The sequence below is a fragment of the Gopherus flavomarginatus genome, chromosome 6, assembly GCF_025201925.1.
Source record: "Gopherus flavomarginatus isolate rGopFla2 chromosome 6, rGopFla2.mat.asm, whole genome shotgun sequence".
Lineage (NCBI taxonomy): Eukaryota > Metazoa > Chordata > Testudines > Testudinidae > Gopherus > Gopherus flavomarginatus.
This window is the reverse complement of record NC_066622.1, coordinates 43581171-43608224: the sequence shown is the minus strand read 5'-3', so window position 1 is coordinate 43608224 and position 27054 is coordinate 43581171. Positions and strand designations below refer to the sequence as shown.

The window sequence follows — 27054 nt, the reverse complement described above, 5'->3', positions numbered from 1 at the left end:
TCTATGCATGATACTTATTGGAACCACAGTAGATTTTCTTAGCTCTCTAGGATTCTCTACCTCCCTGCCTCCTGCCTCCCCCTGGTCAACAGCCTTGTGTTACAATCTTACCTTCTGTTAGGATGTGTTTTTAATGATTAAGGTTAAGATTTTGTCACGGTTATTTTTAGTAAAAGTCACAGACAGGTCGTGGGCAATAAACAAGAATTAATGGAAGCTGACAACCTGTCTCCGAGGTTTGTTAAAGTCACCGAATCCATGACCTCCATGACTAAATTGTATCCTTATTAGTGATGCATTAATTTGGCAAGAGAGGAGGGGAGTGTTTAGGGGGGAAGGGTGATGCTTCCTTGGAGATACAAGGTGCTTTCTCCCTTCAATTCAAGGTGTCAGGACACTCAATTGCCTCTCAATGATTCCCCGTTCATAGTGACAAGGAAGTGATACCAGAATTCTGATCCTCCATTAGTTATTTTTAAAATGTGAGCTTTCAAAAACCCTTCATTTAGCCTCAAAATAGTTTCTCAGATTCTTTTTCCAATCATCAACCCCCAATCAAATTGTCAATCAATCTCAGAAAAGACTTTTCCCTAAAGGGTAGTTTACTCAATTCACAGCACTCACAGTGAACAAGGGTCCTCTTCAGTTAGGTCTGATAAATACACATTTGCAAAGTGTATGAACAACATCCCTATGGCTTGTTTAGACGTATCTAAAAACCTGTATAAAATAGAAAGGATTGGATTTTGAAAAGTACTTACATTAAACAATCAAAATACAGTAGAACCTTGCTAAATCATACTAATAAGTCAGAACCTAGTACTAATTATGGAATTTTTCAAATTACCAAGTCATAACATTCATTTCTGACAAAGTGCTGTTTTAAATTTTGTACTTTCTAATGTACTTGTTCTGAATAATCAAGTTCTATATAATATGAAACTTCACTATCACCGCCTTCTGTTATAATTTAAGCAGTGGGAGAGGCTACTAGTATTTTGTGTGGATTACAGAATAGCATTACAGTAACATTAAAGAGTTTAATAGCATTTTATAAATAAATATAGCACAGTCTTGCTAGAAAGATTTCTATCTTTTATTTATGTATTTATAGCAGCTTTGTGGCAGAGTGAGGAATACAATTCAGATCACCTGGTCATTAGTTCTGCATTTTAACAGCTGGATAATGATCCCTTCATCTAAAGTCTAGTTTATTAAAAAGCTGACATTGATATTTTAGCCTGGAAGTAAATGGCTACACTGAATGTCAATTAATTTACAATATCTTCCATTGTTGTGTGCAGTGTTGCTGTAGCCATGTTGATCGCAGGATATTAGAGAGCCAAGATGGATGAGATAATATCTTTTATTGAACCAACTTCTGATGAGAGTGCCAACCTTTCGAGTTTACACAGAGCTCTTCCTCCTGAAAAGGTAACTTGAAGAACAAGGAAATTATTTTGCTCACCATTTCATTCAGCAGCAGTTCTTGCTCCCTATTATTTTAAATAAAATATAATCCAATGGAAGCTTTGCAATGAAGACAGTGTTTGTTTCTATATAGTACTTGTACAGGATGCTTGTGTTGCTGTTACTTTCTCATCCCCCTCTAGCAAGGAGTCAGCAGCACAGGCAGCAGCGCAAAATAAAAACATGCTCAACTGCCTTTTAACATTTGCACTTTCCTCCCATCCCCACCCCACCACCTCCAAATAAAGCAAACAAACTGGCCATTAATAGTGAGACACAAGGTGGGTGAAGTAATATCTTTTATTGAACCAACTACTTTTGGAGATAGATAAGCTTTCAAGCTTACACAGAGCTCTTCTTCCTCAAAAGCTTGTCTCTTCCACCAACAGAAGTTGGTTGAAAAAAAAGATAATTACCTCATCTACCTTGTCTCAATTAAATTACAATGTAAGTTATACATCAAATATTACTGCCAAGTAGCAAACTACTTTAGAAAAAACATCCCTTGCCACTATGGCAAGTTTTAAAAATACGAGTCCTTTACACTAGGTGCAGACTCTGACAGTGAGTCCAGATCAAGAACATTCTCTTTTCTTGTGCACAAAATTAGAGGGGCCAGTACACATTTTATTCACATCACTAAGTCTGGGAAATATGTATCAAAACAGTACATCTGGATGAGCTCTGTCCTCTACTTTTGTTACTTAATATTTTTCTCCTTCTCTTTCATTTTTGTTTCCTTTGTTGGCTTTTTTGCATTAATTCAAAAAAACTCTCCTTTTTACAGACCAACACAATGTTCTTGCCCTGTATTCTTGTCCCCTCGCTCTATTCTCTCATCTTTAGCACCAGATGCAGGGAGTTGAGCATGGGAAATGAGAAAACAGCAAGTTACCTACTTCATCAGCACCAACAAGTACTACACACATCAGCCTGGAAGATTAGGAAGCAGACATTGTGTTTTAAAAATAGAAAACTACTTGTTATGGGGCTTCTGGGGGGAGGGATAGCTCAGTGGTTTGAGCATTGGCCTGCTAAACCCAGGGTTGTGTGTTCAATCCTTGAGGGAGCCATTTGGGGATTTAGTTGGGAATTGGTCCTGCATTGAGCAGGGGGTTGGACTAGATGACCTCCTGAGGTTCCTTCCAACCCTGATAGTCTATGATTCTATGAACTATTAGGAATTTCAGCTCCAGATTAATTTCTAATATGTGGGAGGCAAAGTGTTTTAATTTTTCAATGACTTAAAGTTTAGGACTGGTCACTGGAGCAACATTTTTAAATGCTGAAGCTCATTGCAATTCCCAATTACTAGAACAATAGCACCTGATTCACATTAGCCTCAGCTGATACCAAACATTAAGGGAGATCAAGCTTACTTCATTATGAGATAGAAACATCAGAAGATTCAATGAGACCGGATTAACCTAGTGTTCAAAGCCATAGTTCTCAGCCAGTAAGGCATAAACAGACTAGCTGCCACTTTTTTGCCGCTTCCTATCTTTTGTATGATCTTGGCAAGCAGCAGAACAGGTAGGAAGTCATATAGGAAAGATGTTGCCAAGCTTCGTGAGAGGTCACTCACCATATCTCACATGGTGCACAAAGACTGTGCCTGTGGGTACATTCACACTGCAATAAAGATATGAGATTGCAGCTTGTACTGGCCCACCTGAGACTGATGTATCTAGATGAAAGTTAAGGGGCATAGTGCTTGGATATGTACCCAGTCCTTGTACTCAGGAGGCTAGCCCCTGCTGCTGTCCCTGCTTCCATGGCTACACTGCTATTGTTGTTCAAGCTAGCTTTGATTTAGCTAGACTGACGCTAGCTCAGGATGCAATTACACCTCCCAGCTGCAGAGAAGACATACTGTGCATCTCTTTTGGCCTCTCCAATCCAGCCTAGCTTCTTTCGTGCCCAGACTGGGCTGTGGGGGAACTCTATTCTCCTCAGAGCTGGCCAAGCTCCCCAATGAGATACTTGACTGGAGGGAGAGGGGTGAAGCAGGAGGCCAAGATCTTCCCTGTTGCCAATGGTTTTCCCTAAGCCTAACTTATTTTCTGATGCCTGCAAGGACAACAGCTGATGCAAATGCCTCCCAAGAAGCAGCAACAGCACTAACAGGACAGTCTTCCCAAAGGCAAATGCAACCCCAAGACACTGCTGGAAACTAGATGGCCAAGTTATTGAGCCAAAATATTATTCAGAAATTTTAAATACAAAGTTGAAGGTTCTCTCAGAAAAGCTCTGCAGCAGAGAGATCTGGCTGGGACACTTGTCACTGTGGAGACAGATAAAACTGAAGGGAGCTTCAGTGGACATGACATTCCCCTGCTGCCAGCGAATGACAGATCTGGTTCTGTCCCCAAGCTGTAAGCAGGCTGAAGGAGCATACTCATGTATTTGGTGACCTTTGCACAATGAAGACTGATAGATAAGAATGGAAAATTAAATATAAGAAATGCACTACATTTTCAGAAGAGAAGTCACGATCCTTTGGATGCAGGTTCCACCAGGTATAAGTTATTTACTCAAGTTAAACTATTCCCATGCTACCTGATGGAGAGGACCAGACTGGCTTCTTTCAACCATAACTCATATGAAGTTTGCTTTAAGTCAGTATTCCATTGGCAACCAAATAATGAGTTCAAACTCTACAAAACAGTTCTCTAGGATCATATGATGAAACAAATAGCATATAAAATAGAGAATTTATTACCAACTTAAACACCTGAATAGCTGCATGTTGATCATTGGATCAGACACTGAAGTTACACAAGATAATGTTAACATCTTCAAATTAAATTTCATGCTCACACAAGAGAGCTGAGAATTCCAGTTACATGTAATGCAGCTAGAAAATTTACTCTTAAACAGAAGCAAGGAATTTACTTTCAATCAGTGTCAACTTCTTTCATGAAGATCAGCTAGGGTCCCTAAATTGGCCAATCTTGGTGCTCGTTTTAGACAGTTTTGTCTGGCACGCTAAAAATTCAACTACACTAGGTAGTATATGTATTCAGAGTGGTTGGGCCACGTTTTTAAGCTTGGGTGCCAAAAAATATCTGGGACCTAATTTTTAAAGGTGTAACCTTAGCTATTCTCAAACAGCAGTTGTTTCTGCTCAGTACTACTGAAAAGCCAGGTCCAGATACTTATTTAGATTTCAATTTACAATAAGGTATCTTTAAAATAGCAGTTCTATTTAGGTGCCTTTTGGCACCCAAGTTTGAAAATTTGTCCTGTAATTTGAGATCCCATTTACTTTTGAATGACTTAGTATTTTTCCTGATATTTTTTTTGTTCAATTTCAATTTAAAGTCTTTTCTTTAAGAATTATTAGACATTTCAATAAACGAAAATACAGATGACAGAGGAACAAGACATTTTGGGGGTAATCTGAATAGTGTTTATATGAACCTGCACATCAGCTAAGATTCCAAGTTTACCAATCTTTGACAAGAAATTCTGCTTTTCAACATTACGGGCCAAATTCTGCCTTCAATTAAATACATGGATCCCAAAGCCTCAGGAGGGATCTTCACAGGCAAATTTTAGGGAAAATTTAGTTCAGTGTACAGAAAAGGGAGTAAAACAGCTGCTTTAAAAAGGATACCTCAAGCTTTCACATAAATGTTTTTTGAATCTTTAGCATTTAGAATAAGGTTTCTAAAGGTGTATGTAGTAAGACAGAATGAACAAGAAAATCGTACAGTAAAATAATGACTGTTCATTTCTCATGTATTCCCTTGAGTCTAACTATTAAAGTGCTTTCACATATTATACATTATATGCAAGTGATTATTCTTTCATCTTCCATGAGCTGAACATCTAGGATATAAAAAGCATTCTAGGAACTATTAATAATTAAAGACTTACCATATCCTCCAAGGACGTCTTTCATGCTTTGGTTCTCTGAAGCGTTTTACTGAAAGAAAATTAAAGACAATCAGTGATTCCCAATGTAACAAAAATATAAAAATTAAGAAGTAGATCAGCATATGGAGGTGTAATATTCAATACTATAAATTAAGTTCTTTATTTGGAAACATGCGTCAACATATCAAACTCTTAGGGACGGCCACGTAAAGAGCAATTGGTTCACAGAGGATAGGTATATCAATGGCTATTACCCGAATTGGTCAGCGACACAACCTCATGCGCTGCATGGCCTAAACATCTGACTGCCAGAATCTGGGATTGGACGACAGGGAATGGATCACTCAATAATTGCCCTGTTCTGTTTATTCCCTTTGAAGCATCTGGAACTGTCCACTGTAAAACAAACAGGATATGGGCTAGAAAGACCATTGGTCTGACCCAGAATGGTAATTCTTATGTTCTAAGCAACTGACTTCTTTTTTCAGTTGCAAGGTTTTCTCTACTTTGATAATCAACTATTATAGATTTTTGTTTATTATGTGCAATTACTTATTTTCATCATACTGGTGTCCTTAGCTGTTATGACAGGTTTCAGAGTAGCAGCCGTGTTAGTCTGTATCCACAGAAAGAACAGGAGTACTTGTGGCACCTTAGAGACTAATAAATTTATTTCAGCATAAGCTTTCGTGGGCTACAGCTCACTTCTTCGGATGTGTGTTCCATTCTATGCATCCGAAGAAGTGAGCTGTAGCCCACAAAAGCTTATGCTGAAATAAATTTGTTAGTCTCTAAGGTGCCACAAGTACTCCTGTTCTTTTAGCTGTTATGGTCATTCATCCAGCAAATAATAATCCTTAATCTAAGGTAGCTTGGCTGGTTCAGGAAAACGCAAAACTTAATGCAGTTTACTTCTTCTGCCCCTTGCTACTTTGAAATAATAAGTAAATGTATGCAGTATAAAGCATAGCTGTGCAGAACAAAGTATTTAGACTGACAAGACTAGAAACTGAAAGTTTAAGAATTAGTATAATTTACAAGGCAAAGGCAGTCTACTCCTTGCTCGACGAAGTATACTACTTTTATGGCTGGATAGTTTTGATGATCTTTGTGTAGCTTGCGTTACTCAAAATTGAAGAAAAAAGCAAAATGTTCTTTCATATCCGACAAGTCCGACACAGAGAACATTTTAGTGCCATTTACTGCCAACTTACAAAAAATCAAGTATTGAGTGCTGCCACTTATACAAGCCTACAAAAATAAACACTAAGATAAATTGTTTACCCGTTCCACAATGTAATGCAATCAATAAGTGATCTTCTGTTGTAACCTTGAGTTACTAATTTGTTATGCGTGTCTAGATCAATGTTTCTAGAATGAGGCCATCAGGGTCATTTCTTGCAACCACAGCCTCCTGGGCAGTGATGAGTGTGCAAAGCAGTGGTTCCTCTCCCAGGGCCACCAGCAGGAGTTGGACCCTTCCTCCCCCACCTCCCCCCAAGACACACATGCTGGAGGAGCAGGCAGCTAGTGAGTTCCCCACCTTCCTGGGGACAGCAGAGTTGGGCTCCAGCCCTGGAGTGGCGGGCACTGGCCACGGTGCTGCAACTCCCGGCTGAGGGGCTTACCGCCCCACCCATTGCTATTGGCCCCTGCCAGCCCACCATGCATTCCCTCTTCCCCTACTTCCCCCCACCAACCTTCACATCCAAGGCTTAATTCGTTCCCAGGTTTGCCATGACTAAGTCAGTCTGCTGCCATGAAAAGTGATATTTATATGTTTGTTAATATAACTTTTCATAGCAGCAGACTTACTAGCTAGTAAGTCTTAAAAAAAGCAACCAAAAAAGCAAAAGAAACAATAAAGATGACAAGAACCTGCAGAGCACCTTATTTGTGTTTTATTCTGTTTATGTTCAGTAAAAAATAGAGACAACTGTATATTATTCTTATTATTGAGTCTGCAAAAAGATTTAATAAATTACAATGATTTGAACATGTTCTATTTGCATATTTTTTTGTTTTTCCTAAAGTTAAGTATTTTAGGAAAAATTGTCTGCGTGGCCACCAGCAAGACTTGGTGACTGCACTTCGAGGCCACCAAAAATTTTGCTGTGAGAACCCCTGGTTCTAGATACTACAGCTGTCTGAGATAGATACAGCACACCCAGCCGCAGTGAATGATGGGGTACGTGGAGAATAAAAGGAATTAGTTAAGCTTTGTTACTTAGAAAAATCCATTGGGGTGAAAGAAAGGGGGAGAAAATGGAAGCAGCTGGAAGATAATGGATCATTTTAGTTGGATTTAAAGACAGTCAGTCACTCTGTTAGCTAATAAAGCAGAAAATAGCAAGTTAACACATTAAGGGTAAACTCTCAGGTAAAGCAAGGAAATTCTGATTTAGTCTACCATAGTGCAAGATTCATCTCATAAATAGGACTCCCACATGGAGACCTTATGTATTGCAATACTTAGATATAACAGGGTTACGCGAAGTTGCCACCAATAACCTGGCTGGCCAGACTACTATTGCATGTTAAGGTCAAGGAATCAAACAAGCCTAATGCATGGAAATATTGGAAACACTTCACATTTCATTTTTTAAAATAAACTATACTACTGTATATTTAAATGCTATGGATTTGAACGCTATGGATTTAAATTAGAACTAAAACACAAATGATCTTGCTTTGTTATGGTTGTTCGCATAATTCATTCACAAATTTCAGCGATTTGCACTGGGTCTCTGGAAAACGAGGGAGGTGTTTAAAAAAAAGAAAAAGAAATACTGTATGTCTCTCAGGTTATCTGTTTGATATTAACCTGCCTACATGCCAGAAGTTAAATTAAAGGAGGCTATGGGGGGGAACCCAGAGTTCTCTCTTTTAGGGCTGCCTCTGGTATAAATCTTCAAATACGGTAAGAGAACATCACTGGGAGATGCTACTTTCAAGTGCCAGTAAACTTAGCAGGATTTGTTTTGCCAAGGCTGAGATCATAAAAGACTCTAAGCAGCTAAAATGGTTCCCCTGGCAGAAAAGGAGGGGGAACTGGTCACCGGGATATGAGGCTGACATACAGACTGGGAGAGAAATGGGAGCTGCAGGCAGGCAGCCTTTTTAAGCAGGGCCTCAGCATCTAGTCCTAAGAGGATAGGTAAGATCAATCCAGTTAGGCTGCAGTTATTTTTAGCCTTTCCTCTGTGCGCTTTGTACCTCTGAGGATTGAATAAGTAAGGCTACGATTCTGTCACGGATTCAGTGACTTTCCAGAACCTCTGTGACTTCTTCTGGGCCACCAGCCCTGGGCCACCAGAACAGCTGACCAGCAGCCAGCCCCAGGGCTACAGGAACAGCAGTCGGGGTTGGATCAGCCCCCCCAGAGGCTGGAACAGCAGCAAACCCCCTCACTCCTCAGGTATTTTTAGTAAGCCAAGGACAGATTGAGTGGTTCTGTGAATTTTTGTTTATTGTCCGCAACCTGTCCCTGACTTTTACTAAAAATACCCGTGCCAGAAGAAGAAAAAATAGTTGCCTCCATTTTTGTAACTGTTGTTCTTTGAGATGTGTTGCTCACGTCCACTCCATTCTAGGTGTGTGTGCACCCACGTGCACAGTTGCCGGAGATTTTTGCCTTAGTGGTATTCATAGGATCAGCTGTGGTGGTCCCCTGAGTGCTGTGCTCATGCACTGGCATATTGGGTGCCTCCGACCCTATGCCTTCTCAGTTCCTTCTTGCCGGCAACTTCGACAGAGGGGTAAGGAGGCGGGTAATGGAATGGGCATGAGCAATACATCCTGAAGAACAACAGTTAGAAAAAGGTAGGTAACTGTTTTTTCTTCGAGTGCTTACTCATGTCGATTCCATTATAGATGACTCACAAGCAGTATCCTCGGAAGGGAGCTTGGAGGTCATAGTCTAGTGGCTTGCAGCACTGCTCTACCAAAGCCAGCATCATCCCGGGTCTGCTGGGTAAGTGCGTAATGGGACGTAAACGTGTGGACAGATGACCAGGTGGCCACCCTATAGATGTCCTGGATATGCACCTAGGCTTGGAAAGCTGCCGAAGAGGCTTTCACCCCGGTTGAGTGGGCAGTTACAATTGCTGGGGGTGGCACTTTTGCCTGATCGAAGCAGCATTGAATGCAGGCAGTGATCCAAGAAGAAATTTTTTGAGCGGACACCAGACGACTTTGCATCCTGTCGGCCACTGCGACGAACAACTGTGTCAACTTTTGGAATGGCTTGGTCCTTTCAATGCAGGAGGCTAGTGCTCTCCTAACATCTAGGGGATGCAACCTATCTTATGCAGCTTTGGGGTAAAAAAGACTGGTAAGTAAACGTCCTTGCCCGTTTGAAACTGAGAGACCACTCTGGGCACGGAAAATGGGGGTGGCTGCAACTAGACCTTGTCTTTTTAATAGAACACATACAGCACTTCCAAAGTAAGCGCCCTAATCTCAGGGACCCAGTGGGCGGATGTTATTGCAACCAGGAAAGCCACCTTCCAGGAAAGGAGGAGAAGAGAGCAGGAAACCAGAGATTTGAAGGGGGGTCCCATGAGTTATGACAGCACAAGATTCAGGCCCCATGGAGGAACAGGGTCCCTGATGTGCAGGTAGAGGCCCTTGAGGATCTGGCAGTCATCCTGGGTGAAAACCGATCTACCTTAGAGAAGCGAATGGAAGGCCAAGACAACAGCCAAGTTAACCTTGACAGATAAAAAGGACAGGCCTTGGAGCTTGAGATGCAGAAGGCAGTCCAGGATTAATTGCAGCGAGGCCTGCTCAGGTCAAATGCCTCTATCCAAGGTCCAACAAGTGAACCGCTTCCATTTGGCCAGGTAAGTCCGCTCTGGTGGATGGCTTTCTGCTGCCCAACAGGACCTGCTGGACAGTGGCCGAGCACTCCTGCTCCCCCACATTTAACCATGCAGGACCAAACTGTCAGGTGCAGCGCCACCAGATTCAGATGCAGAAGACTGCCGTGGTTTTGGGACAGCAGGTCCAGCCTAAGTGATAGCTGTACCGGAGCAGCGACCGACAGGTACAGCACCAGGCTGAACCAGTGCTGGCGCAGCCAAGCCAGCAGTATGAAGATTACCTTCGCCCTTTTCTGCTTGATCTTCATGAGGACTCTGAATTAGCAGCACTAGGGGGAAGGCGTACAAGAGCTCCCAACCATGGGAGCAGAAAAGTGTTAGAGAGCGACCCTCTGTCGATCCCCCGAATCAAGCATTTCCTGCTTTGCCTGGATGCGAACAGGTCCACCCGGGAAATCTCCCACTTCTGGAAGATGATGCTGACCATTTCTGGATGGAGGGACCACTTGTTGCAAGATGAGAAGGCCCAGCTGAGGTGATATGCCAAAGTGTTCCTGGCCCCGGGTAGGTGTGGAGCTATGAGATGGATGTCGTGTTGTATACAGAAGTTCCAGAGCCTGAGGGCTTCCTAGTAAAGGGAAGACATCTGGCTCTGCCTTGCTTGTTGATATAGTACATAGCTGCTGTATTGTCCATCAGAACCTGGACCCCTCTGCTTTTCATGCGAGGTAGGAAGGCTTGGCAGGCCAGGCGAACTGCTCTGAGCTCCCTGATGTTGATATGCAGGAAGCAGTGTTGGCGGGCCCATCAATTTCGACTGTTTCTTCAGCGCCGGCGAGGAGGAATGGTGCTGGAAAGATTCCGGTGGTGTGCTGCGTGCCAAAGTGCCGGGCCTGGAGTCCAATCGAGAGGGCTCTAAGGCAGGATGAAGCACAGCCTCCATGAGGAGGGCCCTCAAGCGAATAGCCCGTTCCTTTTCAGTTCGAGGGCAAAAGTTTTTGCAGATCCTGCATTTGTCCTTTCTGTGGGACTCCCCCAAACACTTTAAACAGCTATCATAAGGGTCACTAATAGACATTAGCCGGCTGTATGATGCGCATGGCTTAAAGACTAGGGAACATGGCATGCCCCGCTTCAAGGTGAAGTCCCAGCTGGGACTCTAACTCTCAGACTACTACTCTAACACTTAACTTAATGGTCTAACTAAGTACCTAACAACTAAAAATAAAGGAGACAGAACAACGGACTGTAAGAACCGCTAACACTCTTGTGATGCAAGACAAGGTGCTCCAACCAACCATCACAGACGGTAAGAAGGAACTGAGAGGGCGTAGCATCATCAGTGCCTCATGTACCAGCGCATGAGTGCAACACTCAAGGGGGCGCCACAGTCGACCCTATGGATACTGCTAAGGCAAAAATCTCTGACAACTGTGCACGGAGGCACTCATGCACCTAGAATTGAATCAACGTGAGTAAGCACTCAAAGAAGAATTTAACCTTATGAATAAGTAATGCTTTGTTTCGAAGACAGTTTGTGTACCTGCAAAAGCATGCTGCCAGGGGCTCCTGAGGGGAAACTCTTGCAGGTGCCAAAACCAAATTGGACCTGTGTCATTAACATGGTTGGGAATGTGGGGGCTGGAGCCCAGCGATCCAGTCCTAGAGTGCCTGGACTGTGTGATTTCACCTTTAGTGAGGTGCAGCAAGCCAGGCCTGTCACCTAAAGGATGCATTTGAGAAATAAAAAGGGGTGCTAAGCACAGCTGGCCCTGCAGCTGTGACAGTGTCCAATCAATGATAACCACTGAGATTCCACTGGATATATCATATATGCTATGTCAAGAAGAGTGCCAATATTGTGCCAATATTCAAAAAGGCCAAGTCTGTTGATGACCCTGATGACTTACCTGACATCAGTCCAAGGCAAAATAAGGGAAAAGCTGATATAAGATTCTATTAATAAAAAATATGAATATGTTTAATTCTAACTGACAGTTTTCGGGAAAATAGATCTCGTCAAACAAACCTGATGTACTTCTTTGAAGTGCAAAGATAACTGCATTGACGCAATATTGACTTTTGTGAGGCATTTGACTTAATACCACACAACATTTAATTAAAAAATTAGCACTATACAAGATCAGTCGAGCACATGTTAAATGGATTAAGAACTGACTAAACAGATCTCAGGAAGCAGTAGTCAGTGGGGAATCACTGAATGGGGGGGTGTTTCTATTGGCATTCCACAGGGACTGGTACCAAGTCCAATGCTAATCAACATTTTCATCATGACCTGGAAGTCTAAAATTGCTATTAAGATTTGCACATCATAAAGATTGGCTGAACGGCAAATAATGAGGACAGGGAAGTCATATAGAATTATCTGGATTGCTTGGTAAGCTGAGCCCAAACATTTAATACAGCCAAATGCAAGGTACATCTAGGAACAAAAATGCAGGCCATATCTACAGAATGGTGACTGTGTCCTGGAAAGCAGTGACTGAAAAGGATTATGGGATCATGGAAGACAAGCAACTCAACATGAGCTCCCTGGGCGATGCTGTAGCAAAAAGGATTAAATGCGATCCTTGTATAAACAGAGGAGAGAGATTTTCTCTCTCTCTCTCTATATATATACACAGCCCTGGTGAGACTGATCCTGGAATACTGTGTACAGTTCTGGCATCCACATATTTGAAAGGATGCTGAAAAATTAGGGAAGGTCCAAGAAAAAGCCACAAAAATGGCTCAAGAATTGGGGAAAACACCATGCAGTGAGACAGACTGACAGGTGACTTAATTATAGTCAATAAGTACCTTCATGAGGAGGAAATACTGGGTGCTAAAGGGCTCTTCAATCTAGCCGAGAAAAGCATAGCGAGAACCAGTGGCTGGAAGCTGAAGGCAGACAAAGTCAAATTAGAAATAAAGCACAACTTTTTGAGTGAGGACAATTATCGATTGGAACAAACTATCAAGGGAAGTGGTGGAATCTCAATATCTCAATGTCTTTAAATCAAAACTCAATGCTTTTCTGGAAGGTATGCATCAGTAATTTAGCTGTAGGTCAGACAGTATGTTGAAATAGGTTGCCATATCTAAAGCCTAGAGAAACAAGGTTAATCAAACAATAATGCACGCAGATCTTTTCCATGCTTATATAACTTAGGAACCATTGAAAGAGTACTGGCTTATGATCCAACTATATTCATCTCATATAAAAGATAATTTTCCATACGTTAAGAACCACCATACAGTAAGATGCTCAAGGCTGCAATCTCATGTCTTTGAAATAACTTAAAAATATCGTTTCTAGAGGTGAAAATTCAGGATTTCATACTTGGATTAAAACTAGCTATCCTACTTTCAGAATTTTTACTTGTCATAGCAGAGCACTAAACTATATTTGACCTCTCTGTAATATTGCTATTAAGTTAAGAATTGACAAGAAAAAAAGACTGAACATTAGGCAGAGGGTAAAGTTTTAATAACAAGGTGTGTAAGTTCAGAGTTCCCTATGTGCAGATCCAGCATTAACGTAAAACACTTGTTAAAAAGTGACATTCATCTAGGTTAACCAGTATGCTGTTAATGAAAAAATCTTTTCAGAGCTATAATGGATTATGAAATCCAGTGTCACTTTTGTGAAATACCAGAAAGCCACAGCTAAAATAACTGAGCCTGGAATATAAGAAACAACTTATTCTGAAGTTGGAAGAAAATGATTCCTTTTCTGCAAACATGAGGTAGAAATTATACTGATGACTCATTTTGAAAACACTGTCCAACATTAGTTTGTGATCCATTATTTTCATTATGGATTTTTAAGCACTGAACTCATGTGTGTTGGGTAAAGCATCCAAAAGGAATCAGTCCAAAAGTGAGTATTTAAAGATTTGATAAACAAAACACTTATCTGAGTTATATCAGCAACTTATCTGAGAGTAAAGACTACAAGATAAGCATACTGCCGTTTGGTCACTTTCTTTTGAAAAATGTACCATTTCATTTGAGTCAATATCTATCACAGTGAAAAAGCTTACTCTGAAAACTTTTAGAGATTTAGCTTGTGGATTCACATGTGGTGTACAGTGTATTAAGTCACTGATTCGCACAGTAAGAATTCTGGCCACAGATCTACTGGGGTAATCTAAATACTATTAATTTTAAAGTCTGCTAAACCGCTTAATCTATAATGGGTCATTGGAGTCCAAGTAACCTGAGACTGGACATCTCAGGCTCAGACTTTAAGGACAGAAGGGACTATCATGATCATCTAATCTGACCTTCTGCACATGGCAGGCCACACAACCCCACCCACCCAACTCCTGTAACAGGCCCATAACCTCTAGCTGTGTTACTGAAGTCCTTAAATATTGAGTTAAAAACCTCAAGTTACAGAGAATCCACCATTTACTCTAGTTTAAACCTGCAAGTGTCCTGTGCCCTAAACTGCAGAGGAAAGTGAACTCCCCCCCCGCAGAGGTTCTGTCAATCTGATCTGGGGGAAAATTCCTTCCTGACCCCAAACATGATGATTAGCTAGACCCTAAGCATGTGGGTGAGACCCACCAGACACATACCTGGGAAACAATTATCTCTAGTAACTCAGAGTCCTCCCCATTTATCATCCCACCTCCAGCCATTGAAGATATTTGCTAATAGCAGTTGAGGATTGGTCATATGCCATTGTAGGCAATTTCATCAGACCTTCTCCTCTATAAATTTATATCAAGCTCACTCTTGAAACACATTAGATTTTTTGCTCCTACTCTTCCCTGTTAAAAATTGTTCCAGAATTTCATTTCTCTGATGGTTAGAAACCTTTGCCTAATTTCAATCCTAAACTTATTGATGGCTAGTTTATAGCCATTTGTTCTTGTGCCAGCATTGACCCTTAACTTAAATAATTCCCCTCCCTTTCTAGTGTCTATCCCTCTGATATATTTATAGAGAACAATCATAACTCACCTTGGCCTTCATTTCGTTAAGCTAAACAAGCTAAGTTCCTTAAGCCTCCTCTCATGAGGTAGGTTCTCAATTCCTCTGATCATCCTAGTAGCCCTTCTCTGTATCTGTTCCAGTTTGAATTAATCTTTCTTAAACGTGGGAAGTCAGAACTGAAAACAGTATGCTGGATGAGGTCTCACCAGTGCCTTGCACAATGATAACATCACTTCACTATCTCTACTGCAAATACCTCGCTCGAGGCATACTAGGACTGCATTAGCCTTTTTCATGGCCATATCAAATTTGTGGCTCAGTCATTTTGTGATTGACCCATACACCCAGGTGTCTCTCCTCCATTGCTTCTAGTTGGTAATGCATGACTTTGCACTCTGCACTATTAAATTTCATCCCATTTCTATTACTCCAGTTTTCACAGTTATCAAATCTTCTTGTCTGATATTCCGGTCCTCTTCCATATTGCCAATACCTCCCAACTTTGTCTCATCTGAAAATGTTATTATGGCCAAGGGCATTAATGAAAATAAGAGTGGCCCGAGACCAACCTTTCAGCATCACCCACTGCAGTCTCCTCTTCAACTTCTTCCTTCCCCATCTTTCAATTTCCATATTAATTCCCATCTTCTACAGTTGAACTAAATTTTCCTGCCACTGTCCTAAAGCCCCTCAGTACTCTTATAAAAAGCTGAGGCAAAGTATTTGTTTAGGTGTTGGGCCATATCTAGATTATCTTTAATCTCCACCCATCCTCAGTGTTTAGCGATCCCACTTCTTCATTCCTTTTTTGTTTTTATTTATATGGCTAAAGAATCATTTAGTATTGATTTTAATTCGCTTTGGAAGGTCCAACTCTGGCTTTTGGCAAGTGTCCCTTTATCCCTACACTTCCTGACCTCCAAGAGGTAGTTTTCCTTGTTGATCCATCTCCTCTTCCATTCCTTCTAGTCTTTTTGCTTTTTCATAACCTGTTTGTGATGCTTGTTCATCTGAAATAGTTAAGCCTGATATCAAAGGCTGTGGAATTCATTTGTCCTATTAATTACAAATCCAGGCAAGATCAACAGTGATAAAAGATTACCGGATGGTACTGACTGGGTCCGTGTGAAATGAGTTAGTATTTTCAGCCCAGCTCCCCACAGACAGCTGTCCACACCACAATTATCACTATTCAGAAGTCAAACAATAAATGTGTCTGGAAAAAGAACAACCTTTTCACTCCTTGAATTAGTTCTTCAGTTCAGAGTTGAAGTACACTGACTACTGTAATGTGGAGAAAGCTTGCATTGCTGCTTCTCAGGTTGTAGTAGTTGTGTGAATAACTTAAATGTCAACTTCTTACACAGGAAGTCAGGCACTTTTCCCAAACACTGCATTCACTTAAATATTCTGCTAAATAAAATATTACAACACCACTTGTGCCCCATCACTTGGCAAAGTAACGCTTTCCTCTCAGTAAAATTACTACCAATTCATTCTTCTCACTCTCGCTACAAGAAAAGCGGTAACAAAAGCAGACACTGCCAGCAAGTGGGTAAAGAGGTAGTTTGTCATTGCATTCCCTTATCCCATTTACTTCTTTAGGTAGACTTAGATAATCCAATTTTCCCACAGTTTCTATGCACCCACAATAACTTAAATCAGTGCATAGGAGAAAGAGGAAGAGAAAGGACAACAGAAATATGAACACTAATTCCAGACACAAAGTGTAAAATATGACCTGTCAGTAACTGCTGAATAGTATTAACGCCCTTCACATGACTGATCCTTTGTGAGTTGATTTAGCTCTGAGAATTCACCTTTTTTCACTTCATGAACATAGATCGGTTGATCTCCTGTTACTGAAACATATGCTTTTCTAGAGCGAACAAAACACTTAGTCTCCCTAGAAAATTTCCTAATAGTGCAAAAAAGCATATTGATGGTAGATTGTTAGGCATTCTTACATTGTTTAGCCAACTGCTCAACTACTATAACAATGATTTCAGTATTCAGAAGAACACAACCCCGCAGTACATGAGTGGATCATGCTTTGTTCTTACAGTAGAAGCATATGTGATGGAGGCATCACTTCCAGGCAATGGCTGTTACTCTACTATTTCATCTGTAATGGAGTCTAAGCTTTCATTGTATAAAAAGCATTGAACTTAAAGAATGTTTTGCTTCAGGAACACCTTTTTAATTAACAATGTCCACTAAGTGGCTTTACCATGACAGAGCGTTTAAAGGCAGGAAAAGCAATGTCACTAGTGTATCTACCTCCCTCTTCTCATTTGTTCCCAAATGCCAAGTGGACATTAAAGAACAGAAATTGATACAAACCTACCTCTGGAGAGGGAAACTTTGGTTTTTTATTCTTTATGTATGCACTTTTAGTGATTTATTTTACTATACATGGCTAACCCTCTTAGCTGAACAATGTTCGCCTCCCCAGGTGGAAGAGTAGACCTAGACTCCTCTCCTGGCCAAAAAGAGGTGGTGGAAACTCTTTACAAGTCTGACCCAGGAAATGAACTCTCTCTGGAAAGCCTTCAGCAGAGCAAGATAATGAGACCGGGAGTGGGGAGGAGGGGGTTGGGTTGCATGGTGAGTTGTAAGGTGACCAATTTTTCAAAAAGCAAAAGCAGGACACATGCAGAAGCCCTGTCCCCTCAATGGCCTTGCCCCAATCCTTCCTCTTCCCCCAAAGTCTAACCCCCTGCTCCTCCTCTTCCCTTCAAAGCCCTACCCCTGGTCAGAAGCCAGAGCCGGATCATGGTAAGAGCCGCCCAGGGAGCCCAGGTCATTGTGGGGAGCCCCGGATCCCACACCTGCCTTGAGAGTAGCCCCTGGCCTATGTCCCCATCCTCCCTGGGGTGCAGCACCCAGCCAGGAGGAGGGTCTTGGGCTCCCCACAGAGAGCCTGGGCAACTCTTACTACTGCTTCTGGCCAGGGGGCAGGGACTTGGGGGGGGGCAAGGAAGAGGGAGAGGGAGAGGAGGAGCAAGGCCTTGTAACAGTAGGGGGATAAGGCCCACCTCAGCCCCTCACCCCACCAGGCAGAGGCTAGCACCGCCCCTGAGTGTTGGGCAGGTGCAGAGTGGTGCCACAGGGAATCACAGACAAATGTTGTCCCAGAGTCATTCAGTCTGGGACCTGAACTTGAATTCTGCATTTCCAGACTGTCCTATCCAATTTGGCACGGGTGGTCACTCTAGTGAGCTGGGAACAGAGCACAGAGAAGCAGGCTGCAGGGAGGCTGAGGAGATGCATACAGAACTGGAAGCTGACCAAGGCAGCAAGAGCTGAGGAACCACATGTGGAGTAGGCTGTGAATGGCAAACATTCAGGAGGAAGATCTGTTCCGAACTTTGAGGGGGAAGCAGCAGAGAGATACAGTTCCCAGCTTGGGTAAATATACACACACTAGATCAAGCAGAATACTTATGCAGGGGATCAGGTGGGACTGTACACAAGCAACAAGCCCAAGCTGCCATGGCCACACTGCTGTTTGATGGGTATGTCTACTTTGAAATTAGAAGCCCATGGCTTGCCCATGCTAGCTGAAAACAGAGTACAGTAACTCCTCACTTAACATTGTAGTTATGTTCCTGAAAAATGCAACTTTAAGTGAAACAATGTTAAATGAATCAAATTTTCCCATAAGATTTAATGTAAATGCGGGGGCTTAGGTTCCAAGGAAATTTTTTGGGGGGCAGACAAAAGGCATTATATACTGTACAGTACTGTACTGTGGTTGGAAAGTGCTCCTGGCTTACCTCACATAGGCACAGCTCACTGCAGGCAAGGAATACCAGGAAGCACCTTTGCCGCAGCAGTGGCAGTTTCCCCGGAGAAGAACAGGCTTGGACTTTGCTGGGAATGCTCCAGGCCCTCCTCTTCCTGTCCCCGTTCCACTCCAGGCCCACCTCTTCCCACCCCAATTCTACCTCCTCTCCAGAGCATGCCACATGTCCCCCCCTCAATGTCCTAAACGGATGCAGGGCTTCCCCACTCCTGCCCCTCCCTCCCAGAGAGTCCTAAGCGCAAAGTGTGGGAGGGAGGAGGAGGAGCGGAGAATCCCCACATCTCCACTCCTCCCTCTCCCTCCCAGAAAATCCTAAGCACTGCTAAACAGCTGTTTGGTGGTGCTTAGGACTTTCTTGGAGGGAGGGAGAGGAGTAGAGATGTGGCACTTCCCTACTCCTCTCCCTCCCTCCCAGAAAATCCTAAGTGCCACCAAACTCCTGTTTGGTGGGGAAGCGCTGAGATGGACGGGGAGGAGGTAGAGAAGTGGAACTTGCGCAATGCTATCTTGTAAAGTCGCTGCTCTTCCACAGAATCTTACAAGCAGGCAGCTAAACGACGTTGTGTGGGAGCATTGCACAACTTTAAATGAGCATGTTCCCTAATTGAGCAAGGACGTAACATTGAAATGACGTTAAGTGAGGAGTTACTGTATACCGATTAGAGAAGTGCATCTTGGTAAAAGGATCTGTTTCACATTCACAGTTACAGGACACAAAATTTTCAATTTGGAGAAATTTCTTTGACATGCAATGATTTAAGATTTAGGGATGCAAGAGAGGACAAAAAGTATGCTTACACTTAAAAGGATTAGATTTTCATCTGTAAATGTTGGAAAACTGATTTTGCCGCACAAACAGGTGAAAAAATATTTCCATCAAGGAAGGGACATATGACTCCTTAGTGTATCTGGCATGTAAATATCTTGCGATGCCTGCTACAAAAGTGCCATGAGAACATTTGTTCTCACTTTCAGATGACATTGTAAACAGGAAGCAGGCAGCATTATCTCCTGCAAATGTAAACAAATTTGTTTGTCTGAGCAATTGGCTGAACAAGAAGTAGGACTGAGTAGATTCGCAGACTCTAAAATTTCACATTGTTTTATTTTTGAATGCAGATTTTTTTTTTTTTACATAATTCTACATTTGTAAGTTCAACTTTCATGAGAAAGATTGCAGTACAGTACTTATATAAGGTCAACTGAAAAATATTATTTCTTTTGTTTTGTTACAGTACAAATACTTGTAATAAAAAATAAATATAAAGTGAGCACTGTACACTTTGTATTCTGTGTTGTAACTGAAATCAATATTTGAAAACAGACAACATCAAACAATATTAAACAATAGAATACCATTTATTTAAACAGTGCGATTAATCTCACAATTGCGATTAACTTTTTTAATCGCTTGACAGCTCTACTTAAAACCCATAATTTTGCATAACTGAAAATTTAAAGTAAAAATTGAAAAATATTTAACATATTGATATTATACATCAGAATTATAGAAAAATAAAAATGTAATACAGCCAAGTCTCAGTATACTTCACATGTAAGGTGGTATTTGATGTCTACTGCTTCTAATGAAAAATATATTTAGATTCATGGCTATACTACTGTACAAATGTACAAAAAAATAGGAGTTGGGAGAACATAGGAAAAGTTTAATGCAGCTGAACCACCACACAGAACTGGTTATACAAACGGGAAAAGGGAAGTTAGAGACCTGACATCCCAATCAATGAACTTAAAAACCTATTTCTGGCAAACTGTAGAATTACAGCAAATTTGCATGTGGTAATATGAAGAAATAAAGTGAACAGAAGAATTACTGAGCAGCTCAGCCAGCACTATAAAAATCTAATAAAATTCCATTTCCTATTCTGAGTGAAAAAGCATCATTGTGTAAAGTGAATATGCATTCAGAACTTGATTTTACTTATTCACGCTACTCCTAGTAAGAATGATACACAAATTGCTTGTGAAGTTATGAAAATGTCCAATGACTAACACTGAATAAGGGACTTCCTAAAGGAAATGCAGGTGGCCTTACATATAAAAACCAGGACTAATTGTTTACACAATAAAACTACATTAAAATGACAAGGCTTTGCCTAAGGAAAGGAAGGCTAAACCAGGCTTGCTCTACGTTTTGTGAATTAGGAAGACCTAATATTCCCTACTCCACATAGAGCTTTTAATTCTTGGCTCCTTAGAATGAAAGATCTAAGATAACTGGTGTGCTGAAAAACTATGTAAGCACAGTACTATGCATGGGTCAATCTCAAATGCAAGTCAATAAGTGCTTCAAACAAATTCAAGAGCTATTCAATATGATCCTGCTGCCTTGCAAAGATGCTGTGAAAGTTTCAGCCCAGGCACAAAAATCTACTTGCTTACCCTTCATCACTGTTGATAATTGCAATTCCCCCCCCCCCACACACACACACTAATTAAGGTATTTCACTCGTTCATTACAAAACTAATTACCTAGTTGAATAGAAAAGTGTACAGCAGTAGGTAAGAGAGGTAGTTACACACACATAAATATAAGGAATTAGTTTTATGTGTAGTATATACCTGACAAAATTATTTATAGGCCACTTTAAACTGGTAAATGCCTTCAATTAAAGAATGTAGCAGATTTTTTTGAGAACCATCTGTCAAGTGATAGAAAGTTGTGGACCTTCTATTTAGCTGTCATGGAAATTGCTTTATTTGTTAGTGCTTCCAGCTGTTCTAACAGTTTTTCCTGGCACCTGTATTACTATTGCACTAATTGGGAGACTCACCACCTTATGTCAGTTGACAGATGGAACTCAATCTGCCAATTCCCAAAAATGTTTAATAAAGGGGTAGTCTATCACATATGGTTGAAATCCGAGCATGCTATTCTCTCCGCAGCAGAAGTTATCCATATTGAAGATTATTTAAATTAACTAATTCTGTACAAAATTTGATATGGAGTTATCTGGCAACTGGTAAAAATAGAAATATTGTTAATATGTGTAAACATTTTATGCTAGAACTCTTCAAAGGAGGAAATTAAGGAACTTTTGCCAAGCAGTAATATGAGCTGCCAGCTGGACAGAAGTTTGCTGAGAGAAGATAAGAGTTGGAGGCTATTCTTTTAGCTATGGAATAATTAGTACAAATATTCAGGATCATTAAACTGTTGTAACGATGCATCACTTCTAGAAATAGAATGAGTGACCCAGGAACGCTGCAGGAAGGATTCAAACATTTACTTTAGAATATATTCTAAATAAGGCATCTTACTTTAAGTCATGTGGTAAAACTGAACTTTGCAATACTTATGCCAGAAGCTGATTTCATATGTACAGAAAAGAATGAAGGCCCTTAGAATGGCGAAGAGGAGAGACAAGACAAAGTCACTTCATTAGTCACTTTCAGACATCAAGTGAGCAAATTAGTACCATAAATTGCATTTAAGATTGCCCTACCATTAACTCTGAATTTCGCTAGCATGAAGTAATTTCCATACATTTTTAAGTTTATGATTTTTTAAACACAGAGAGAAGACTTTCTGAAAATGGCAGTTTTCAGAAAGAATCTCAAAACTTGGCCAAGAAACTTGAAACCAGTTTTGTATGTCAGTCCTCAGCCAATCTACAACTATTTTTAATAAGGTCATTGGGGATAATTCAAGAGTCAAAGAGGGGAAAAGATAAACTAAGAGCTACATAATTCTCAGCAGATGATATAAAATTTATTTTCTAGCCTTACAGATTAAAAATGCTCCATGGACACAAACAAGGGATATCATTCGATCTCGTAAATCGAGTGTTCTAGAATCTTTCTTCACTTCAAGACCAGGACTTAGTGACTGAGGAAAAAAATTATGCTTGGTTTGTAGTTTTCAATAGCCTTATGTAACAGCAAATATATTTCTTACAGGTGTATGTATCAATATTTCTCACCATTTTTCAGTGAATGTGCATATAACATATTGGTTTGGAAAGTATAATCTCTATTTGATACTAATAGCAGCTTCGGGTTCTGACTCCAATATGCCTGTCAAAGTTCCTTCCCCACTCTGAACCCTAGGGTACAGATGTGGAGACCCACATGAAAGCCCCCTAAGCTTATTTGTATCAGCTTAGGTTAAAACCTGGTACTCTGTCACCACCAAGTGCTTTAACAAGAAACAGGGAAAGGACCACTTCGAGTTCCTCTTCCCCCAAATATCCCCCCAAGCCCTTACACCCCTTTTCCCGGGTAGGCTTGAGAAATATCCCCCCAAGCCCTTACACCCCTTTTCCTGGGAAGGCTTGGTAATCCCCTCACCAATTAGTCCTGGTGAACACAGATCCAAACCCTTGGATCTTAAAACAATGAAAAAAATCAATCAGGTTCTTAAAAGATAAATTTTATTAAAAGAAAAGGTAAAATTCATCTCTGTAAAATCAGGACGGAAAATAACTTTACAGGGTAATCAGATTCAAAGAGCCCAGAGGAACCCCCTCTAGCCTTAGGTTCAAAGTTAGAGCAAACAGAGGTAAACTTATTAGCAAAAGGAACATTTACAAGTGGAGAAAACAAAAACAAAACATGCCTTGCCTGGCTGTTACTTGCAAGTTTGAAATATGAGAGACTTGTGCAGAAAGATTTGGAGAACATGATTTGATGTCTGGTTCCTCTTAGTCCCAAGGGTGAACACCCCCAAAAACAAAGAGCACGCAAACAAAAGCCTTCCCCCCACCAAAATTTGAAAGTATCTTGTCCCCTTATTGGTCCTTGGGGTCAGGGGTCAGCCAGGTTACCTGAGCTTCTTAACTCTTTATAGGTAAAAGGATTTTGGTGCCTCTAGACATGAAGGATTTTATAGTATTGTCTACAGGAGAGTTGTTACCCTTCCCTTTCTAGTTATGACAATGCTCGGCTGAACAATTTCCAAAAACCTGTTCTTCCATTTTTAGAGCAAAGATGTAGTTGCCAATGTTAATTCTGTAAAGCATGCACTCGTGTTCGGGGGCGGGGGGAGGGATAGCTCAGTGGTTTGAGCATTGGCCTGCTAAAACCAGTGTTGTGAATTCAGTCCTTGAGGGGGCCATTTAGGGACCTGGGGTAAAAATCAGTCTGGGAATTGGTCCCTCTTTGAGCAGAGGGTTGGACTAGATGACCTCCTGAGGTCCCTTCCAACCCTGATATTCTATGATTTAATGGACATGCTAGCTGGCCCTTAACTTTTCATACATGAAAAACTGATGTACAGCAAAAAATAATGAAACAACCATCATGCAAGTCACTGTCATCCTACACAAAAGACGTAGGATGCCAGTTCTCATTAGATTTAAACCTTTCCCATATTTGTTAACTAAACATTTTTTTAAAATAAGCTCACCACAAGTGGTGTAAACTGTGCCTAGTGTGACTTTCAGAGCATCCCTATACCAGAAGGCAAACAGCTCACTGGTATCTAGCAGTGAGCTGCAACTGGCCTGACCAGCTCAGTGTTGCCCAATTCAATATTGTTAAAATCAATATCTAAAAATCTATATCTATATATCTATATCTAAAAAGGTGTCATGCAACAGGTCACTGGAAAACTAATAAACTCTCTGATCATTAATATTGTTACATGATGTTTATATGGTGTAATGCATGGCTAGAAAGGGTTCAACATCCTGCAAAATAAATAACCCTCAAAAAACACGTGGGGAGATAATGTTTGTGTTTTTGTGTATTTACATATGTATGATTAGGGTCTGACAATGTAATCAGTCCCTGCCTATGCTCTATTTTGATAATTCAGAGGTCAAAAGAAGATCCTATCAGATCCATGAATTGTAAACACGGGAATATCTCAGTATTCATCTGTCTTTGACATGAACTGTGAATGGTGGCGCAACAAGCAAATGGCCTTATGTTAATTCGTATAACCTCCTTCAAAGTCATCCTATTTACCTTTTGTTCCTTGAGGAATGCCAACTTGTCAAAGGACATGAAATTGTATAAAAGATCCTTGAGTCCTGATTCTGTCATCTCAGATCTGCTTAGGCTTCGTCAGGGGAAGTCTGAGTCACAAGACCGAGGTCCCAGTTGCGCTGGTATGCCTTGAATATGACATTTGAGCACTGGACTATGACCTATGAACTGTATTCTAAAGGAACTCTTTGCAAGTACAAAGCTCACCATCTCTGCTATGGATCTGAACCTCAATGGATTGAACTCATGTCTGTATATACATTGATTTTTTAATCCAAGGGTGGCCAACCTGTGGCTCCAGAGCCAAATGCAGCTCTTCAGAGGTTAATATGTGGCTCCTTGCATAGGAGCCAACTCTGGGGCTGGGGCTACAGGCATCAACTTTCCAGTTTGTTCCAGGGTGCTCACTATTCAACCCCTGGCTCTGCTCCAGGCCCCAGCCCCACTCCACTCCTTCTCCCAAGGTCTCTGCCCCTTCCTCTGAGTATGCTGCACCCTCGCTCTTCCTCCCACCCCCACCAAGCCTCCTGCACACCACAAAACAGCTGATCGCAGCGGGCGGGAGGCACAGGGATGGATAGTTAGGTGCTACTGGTGGGTGGGAGACACTGGGGAGGCTGGGGGGGGGGGAAGCTGATGGGGGCTGCTGCTGTGTTATTGTGGCTTTTTGGCAAAGCACACTGGTAAATTCTGGCTCCTTCTCAGGCTCAAGTTGGACACTCCTGTTTTAACCATACTCTCTCTCTTGTTTTTTAATAAATTTTAGTTTAGTTAATAAGAATTGGCTGTAGCACGTATTTGGGTAAGATCTGAAACATTCATTATCCTGGGAGGTAATGTGTCTGAACCTTTGGGATTGGTAGAACGTTCTTTTTTATATGGTGAAACAAGATTTACAGAAATTTTCATCATATTTGACGTGGGTACCTGGATGGAGGCCTGAAGTTGGAACACTTGAAGGGAAAAAATGGTTACTCACCTTTGTAACTGTTGTTCTTCGAGATGTGTTGCTCATATCCATTCCAGTTAGGTGTGCGCGCGCCGCGTGCACGTTCGTCGGAAGACTTCTTTACCCTAGCAACCCTCGGCGGGTCGGCTGGGTGCCCCCTGGAGTGGCGCCGCTATGGCACCGTATATCTACCCCAGACGACCCGGCCACCCTTCAGTTCCTTCTTGCCGGCTACTCCGACAGTGGGAAAGGAGGGTGGGTTTGGAATGGATATGAGCAACACATCTCGAAGAACAACAGTTACAAAGGTGAGTAACCATCTTTTCTTCTTCGAGTGATTGCTCATATGCATTCCAGTTAGGTGATTCCCAAGCCTTACCTAGGCGGAGGGGTCGGAGTGAGATGTGGCAGCGTGCAGAACTGCCGAGCCAAAGGCTGTATCATCTCTAGACTGCTGGACCAGAGCATAGTGCAAAGCAAAGGTGTGGATCGATGACCAGGTCGCTGTGAGACATATCTCCTGGATAGGCACGTGGGCCAGGAAGGCGACTGACGAAGCCTGAGCTCTGGTAGAATGCGCTGTGAGATGGCTCGAGGGGACATGAGCCAGATCATAGCACGTGCGTATGCACGCCGTTACCCAGGAGGAGATTCTCTGGGAGGAGATGGGTAGACCTTTAATCCGTTCAGCTACTGCCATGAACAGCTGGGGAGATTTCCGGAAGGGGTTTGTCCGCTCGATATAAAAAGCGAGCGCCCCACAGACATCTAAGGAGTGTAACTGTTGCTCCCGTCAGGAAGAGTGGGGTTTTGGAAAGAAGACCAGGAGGAAGATGTCCTGGTTGGTATGGAAAGCCGACACTACCTTAGGGAGGAACGCTGGATGAGGTCGCAACTGTACCTTGTCCTTGTGGAAGACAGTACACGGTGGGTCCACCGTAAGTGCCTGGAGTTCGAAGACCCTTCCAGCCGATGTAATGGCCACCAGGAAGACTGTCTTCCACAACAGGTATAGGAGCGAGCAAGTCGCCAATGGCTCAAAGGGCAGATGCATATGTCTGCTTAGGACTAAGTTGAGGTCCCAGCTGGGGGCAGGGCAGCATACTGGGGGTAGAGGCGCTCCAGGCCCTTAAGAAATCTAGAAACTAAGGGGTGGGAAAACACGGAGTGGCCACTTTCTCCGGGATGGAATGTAGAGATAGCCGCCAAGTGCACCCTCAGAG

General features: G+C 41.8%; 1 protein-coding gene across 2 annotated transcripts in view; it reads right to left on the bottom strand.

The window, feature by feature from the left end:
- STIMATE (STIM activating enhancer) overlaps positions 1-27054 on the bottom strand; it is a 92029-nt gene that overhangs the window by 34276 nt on the left and 30699 nt on the right. Inside the window, exons 2-3 of one of the 2 annotated variants that reach the window (XM_050957891.1) lie at positions 5353-5401; positions 625-720 (exon numbers count right to left, since the gene is read on the bottom strand). In XM_050957891.1, coding sequence (XP_050813848.1) covers positions 625-720; positions 5353-5401 — 145 coding nt within the window. The remainder of the gene's footprint in view (positions 1-624; positions 721-5352; positions 5402-27054) is intronic. The other variant, XM_050957892.1, reaches the window with a different exon arrangement.